The sequence below is a fragment of the Tympanuchus pallidicinctus genome, unplaced genomic scaffold (genome assembly GCF_026119805.1).
Source record: "Tympanuchus pallidicinctus isolate F22 unplaced genomic scaffold, pur_lepc_1.0 scaffold1, whole genome shotgun sequence".
Taxonomy (NCBI): Eukaryota; Metazoa; Chordata; class Aves; order Galliformes; family Phasianidae; genus Tympanuchus; species Tympanuchus pallidicinctus.
This window is the reverse complement of record NW_026294618.1, coordinates 24,668,699-24,674,698: the sequence shown is the minus strand read 5'-3', so window position 1 is coordinate 24,674,698 and position 6,000 is coordinate 24,668,699. Positions and strand designations below refer to the sequence as shown.

At 41.8% G+C, this 6,000-nt stretch overlaps 1 protein-coding gene across 6 annotated transcripts in view; it reads left to right on the top strand.

Annotated features, from left to right (window-relative positions):
- The first annotated feature begins 225 nt into the window (after window positions 1-225).
- KHDRBS2 (KH RNA binding domain containing, signal transduction associated 2) overlaps window positions 226-6,000 on the top strand; it is a 334,761-nt gene continuing 328,986 nt past the window's right edge. For 5 of the 6 annotated variants that reach the window (XR_008206779.1, XR_008206778.1, XR_008206780.1 and 2 more), the window contains exon 1: window positions 229-540. Coding sequence is in view for 2 of the 6 variants with exons in the window: in XM_052682944.1 (XP_052538904.1) it covers window positions 450-540 (91 nt within the window). In the remaining 4 variants the exon portion in view is untranslated. Of the gene's footprint in view, window positions 541-6,000 lie in introns of all 6 variants that reach the window. The other variant, XM_052682955.1, reaches the window with a different exon arrangement.

The window sequence follows — 6,000 nt, the reverse complement described above, 5'->3', positions numbered from 1 at the left end:
GCACACGCAGCCCCTTTCTCTCGCCCCTCAGCCCCGCGCCCACCGCCCGGCGCCTCTCGCTGCTCACTAGCCAATAGCGGCGCTGAACTCATGAGCTGGCCCCGCCCGAGGGGCTTTTCCACCAATGGGAGCAGCGCGGGGCCGTCCCGCTTCGCCCCGCCTCCCTTGTTAAGACGGCCGGAGGGAGCGGGCCGCTCACTGGCAGGAGGGGGCCGGGACGTACGGTGGTGCCAGGCGCGGAGGGAGCCGCGCACTCCCCAGCCCCCGCCCCCCTGCGCGGCCGGGGGACGGCGGAGGCGGTGCCGGGGCGGGGAGCGCCCCCCGGGCAGGGGAGGCCGGGCCGGGCGACAGCTGCGAGCCGTGGGGCGCCGGGCGGGGCGGGCGCTGAGGAGGCAGCCGGCGGCCGCGCAGCCCGCCCCGGCTTGCCCAGGCGGCGCGGCCCCGAGGCGATGGAGCAGGAGAAGTACCTGCCCGAGCTGATGGCCGAGAAGGACAGCCTGGATCCCTCCTTTGTGCACGCCATGCGCCTTCTGGCCGACGGTAAGGCTCCGTTCCCGCCCGCCACTGTGCATCTCTCTCGTCGTTCCCAGGCACCTTGCCCGGCAGCCGCCAGCTCGGGGCCGGCGCGGGGGCCACGCGTGGCAGTGGGTGCCGGGGTGCGCGTGGTGCGCGCAGGTCGCCGGCGCAGCGCTCGGACCGTGCGCCACAGCCCCGCACAGCGTCGTTCGGCCCGGGGCCACCTCGCGGGGCTGTGCGCGCCGTACAGGAACGCTCGGATCTCGTGTAACTCATTGCAGCTCGCCTCTTGTACTCAAGCAGTAAGGTGCGTACTGTAATGGTGTTACAGCGCTAGCAGAGCGCTGTTTCACTCTGCTTCGCTGTGGTGGGCATTGGCTGCTTATGAATTATTGGTTTCATGACACTGTTCCATCCAGGACACAATGATTTCCGCTTTGGTTTCTGTAGAGATCCGGAATATGCTACCTGTAACGTTTTGCATTATGCTTAATTCTGAATTCTGTGCTCTTCACTTTAGTCAGACTGGTTTGGAGGATCTTCAGAAAGTTTGTGATTTATAATTTATGTGGTTACTGAATGTCGGCCCTGTGGTGCAGCACTTCAGCATGCATAGAAGTGTCATCCCCTAAGGTGCTTGCAACACTTCCCAGTTTCCTGTGAGGTGTGTGACATTCACTGTAAAAATCTCCATTACATTTAGAAAAAAAGTAATGAAGATTGAAGCATGAATCACGGCAAGCTATGGAGTTGGTAAGTGAGACCAAGGCAAAAAAGTGTATGGATGAGCCTGTGAGGAAGTTGCCAGTTCAAATTGCCCTCACTCAGGGAAGTGAATAATTTCTGAAGTTCTATTATGTCTTAGGGGCAATCATAACTATTTAAAACTCATTATGTTAGCAGTAAGCATCTTTCCCTATATCAGCAGCCCTTTATATCGTCTTCCTTAAATACCTGCTTTATTGATTGGGAGTAAATGTACTGAGTCCAGGTTTTGTCATAGTGCTCCTGCTTGGTCAGTTGGAAATTCAGGGTGAATAAAGACACATTCTATACATTTCTGTTATAGCTATCTCACTGCAGAAGAGACAGCTGCACTGCTTGTTATGAGGTTGTTCTTTCTAATAAAAATAGAATGTATCTGTATTTCTCATAGGGGTGCATTTCTTGCACCTTGCATTTTGATCTTTTCCCAGAGGGGGGAGTTATCTGCTGAGTATATGCATGTGAGAGGCAGAAAAGGCACAAAGCATTGCTGAAAGTGTGCAGGGTAAACTTAAAAAAAAAAAAAAAAAAAAAAAAAAGGTATTTTTAGGAGTCAGATCTAGGTGGAAAATGTATGTAGGACAACTGAGATTGAGTAAATGATTAGTTTTCTTTTTCCCTCTTTATATAGCGAGGCCTAAGTATATGTGAATTTTTATAAGATGAAGGTGAGTTGTCTGTGGAAACTGTAGAGAATGCTAATGTCAGATTCACACCAGATACCTGGCTTTACCCTTCGTAACACCATCTGTCAAGCTTTCTAGAGATTTGTTTTGGAGACTGTCATTCAAACAGTTTCACTGAAGTAAGTGTATAAGTAGTTGAAGAACCGAGAATGAAGGCACTGGATGCTGCTGGGTTATAAATAGGAGGGAAATGTATAGAACTGGTAGAATTTGTATCAGATGCCAGAAGAAAACTGGTACAACCACCTCTGTAATGCTTTATTTCTAGTATATGTTGGCAATGAACTGATGACTCTGGATTTCTGTTCTTTGAGAAGCAATACACAAGTAGCTGCATACATTGCAATCACAGCCAAGCGTTGCTTTTGTGGTATTCTAAGCTGTTCTGATTGTCATTAGATTTTGTGTAAAATATGCAAGTGTAGCTTTGGCTTTCAGAGTTGAGAGCCTCTAACTTTTGTTTTGACTCGAAAGTGCCGCGATTTTTCATGTCAACTGTTAGAATCTAGATAGGGAGGCTGCCTACTGTTGTGTAAAGCCACTGAAGGGCACACAGGCATTCCAGAAGTATGATTTCAACTTATGACACTGGTTTTCTTTGTAAAGAGCCAACTCTTTCTTTCCCTGTATTATTTTGTTTGCTTTGTTTTGTGTTTTGCTATGCTTAATTTAAAAATAAATTACAGGCATTGTTAATATGTAAGTCTGTATCATGCTGGTAGACTTTTGTTGGGTGTGTATGTGAGTCAGTGGATGTTTACTCGTAACCCATAAAGGGTGTACAGATGTTTATTTTAGACATTTACTAGAGCCTTCATTGTATATGTATGATAAAGCGCACGAAAAAATGTTCTCTGTGGCAGTAAATTTATGTATCTATCAGACAATATAAAGAACCATGAGAAGGGATATTGGTTCTCCTAACATAAAGATTGTGAAGTTATAAACAGAACTTGTCTAAAAATCGGAGGCAGCCCATGGTGGATGAAAATGACCTCAGTTTCTTAATGACTAAGTTAATGCCTTAATGAGAAGATACTTTATTCGCCCCTGGGTCATTACCTTTTTTATATAGGAAATAGCTCCTGTGTGATTACTTCATCATTAGAAATGGAAAAGCCATTTATAAGTTTTTTATTAGGAGAACTTGTGAAGTGTGAATGGATGGTGATCATTTACCTCAGTTTGCATTAGTTTATTTGAACTTTTGCAAAAGGCATTGAGCGTTTATATTGATAGAATAATCTAGCCAGCAGTAAAACTGAAAGACATCTTTTAATGGGAACTGTTAGATGCAAATCTAAAGAATAGGTAAATCTCTAGTGGGTTTTTCTGTATAATCTGTACAGTTTTGTGAAGCAGGTTGTTGTATGTTCCTGCCTGAAAGAGATGGAAGAATCACATTTGTTTCATGAGTAGTTTTAATGATGTTATTGTAAACTGGTTACAGATGGTTATTTTCTTAGGTGAGATTGTGCTGCTTCTGGTAATGAGATGGTTCCCTACATTGGATCAGGTAATATTTGTCCAGATGAGAGATGTCAGAGTACAGGGTGTTTTTCAGTAATACCTTTTGTGCAGAAATTGTTATGGTACAATCTCAGTCTCCAGCCAGAATTTAGATACTTGCTGTTCTGGTGCTGTGTCCTCTTGTAGTCCCTAGCAAGGGACTGATAAATATTATTTTTGCATATGTTTTATTATTATTATTATTACTATTATGTATGTAAAGTAAGTGTATGACTTGAGCTGTGAAGATACGGGTACCAGAGAAATCTAGATCCTACAGAGTGACTTTGTGGTAGTTAAAGGCTTCTGTTTTGTATTTTTATTTCTTTAATAAGACAAAGTATCTGTTTAATTGTCTATGTGTACCTTGGGATAAAGAAGTCCTACTCTTGTATGTCTGGCTTTGAAATATCTTGCATAATATTAAAGCCAGCTCTGCTTTGTAATGCAGACATAAAGGAAAAAGCCCTATTGGAAAGAGCTGGCCAAAGTAAAAGCGGCTCTCCCTATGGAAATATCAGCATTACTTGGGTAATGAGGTAGCTAATTTCTCTCTGTGTGGTGACAGTACAACTGACCTCAGGTTTACAGTTGGCATTCTGAAGGCAAAGAGTCAAGCCTTTAACTTTAATCTTAAGTCCCTAGATAATAAAATGTGGCATAGCATAAATTTGTTAATCTTCTAGTCATGTCAATTAAATTCATAGAGCTCAGTGTCATAAAGCTCTTTGTAGGACAAGCATAACTATTCAAAAGGTATATCATTACTTAGCCCTAATACTCAACTGACATTAGTACTGCCTTTTATTTAGCCTGCAAAAATTGTTCTAGCTGCTTTGAAAACTGCTGATGTAATGGAAACTCATTTTGTCTTATGTTCAACTAATATTTTTGGCTTATGTTGAACTTGAATGTTTTGGACTCCTGGAGATGCATTTGCTTTTTATGTAAGAGGGCAGATTTTATTCATAACTGCACATTCCTGTTAAAAACCTAGGGGCAGGAGTAAGGACACTTCATGTGAGCTAACTTGTCTTTGCAGTGTAGGAAATGAAGCTGATATCTGGCATCCAAGATGTGACATGCTGTTGATGAAACCTTTGACCTTCTGAAGTCAGCCCTCTGATACTTTTTATTCAGCTTTCCATAGCAAACTACTTGTGAAAAAATATTTACAAATTTATTGGTTTACTGTCTGAACAAGTCTTTGGATTAAAACAAGGCTAATGTAAAATGCTAATGTAAACTCATACATTAATATTAATCTGTAAGCAGGCAATTTTCTGTTTATTTATTTTTTTTTCTGATGTCATCAGGTGAGAAGAAATCTGTGTTCACATAATAGTTTGTATTAATCATCATTTATTTTGCTGTCCTGTGAAATACAGTGTGAATAGCTGGAAGCTTGATTTGGGAAATGCGCTTAGAAATGTTTAGAGCTTGTATTTTAGGAATGCGAGTTTCATTAGAAGCTGGATTTATACAGCTATCATTTGGATCTTATTCAATAAAAAAGGATAATATCAGTGCAAACCACAGATGAATACCAGCTACTTATTTCTATAAAGCAGCAATGTGCTAGGTATCACAGATTTGATTCAAAGCAGACTGAAGTTAATGGGAATCTTTTTGTTGCCATTAGCAGGCTATCTTGCAGTCCTTATGTGATATGTTGACTGATGCAGCTAATATGTATGGAATAATGAAAAAGGATACTCCATCACCAGAATGTACTGCTGACTTCAGAAATGAAGGTGTTCCAGTTTTGCAGTGTTGTTTTCTTTTTTGAAAACATGAATAGTTATTTTACTGTGATATGACTGCCTGGTGTGTCTTCATAATCTTAAGTGCTTTTTCCTTGTGGAATATCTTACATCTGAATAGCAGGGGATAGCTGGATTTGGGGAGAACAAAATAACATAAAATGTTAGGCTGAGTATAATAAAGTAACCTCTCCATGTTTTTATTGACCTGCAGTTGTTAGTCACAAAATCTGGGCTTTCTTAAGGGGTGAATAGGGGGTGGAGATGTAATTAAAAAAAAATAATAAAAATCTCTTCCTTTCAGAGATCTGAAGCAGTTTAGAACCATTTGATCTATGATCTTAGAAAACATGTCCTTTGAAACACAGTAAATTCTTTTCCATAGAAGGAACAATACAAATGCAATAACTAAAGGCTAGATTCTGCTGTCCTTGTGTGAAAAGGAGTGCTTCTCCCTTGAAATGGCACTATTTAAATCAGCACAGCTGCTTAAGGCACAGTTCAGTGTGAGTAGCAAAACGTAGTACCAGCTGTTTTAGAGAAGGTCAAAGGCATTTGCTGAGGCTTATCTGGGTAGCCATATCCTCATCAGCTCTACATCCTACATTGCTTTTTTTTTTTTTTTTTTTTGGCAGTATGAATGTTTTGCTTGTAGAAGAGTGGCTTTATCTGCTGTGAGAATTCTTTTAGGAAACTTATTTCCTTATTTATATCTCCTCAGAGGCACCTGCTGTATTGTCCATTTTTTCTTCCTTTGTGCC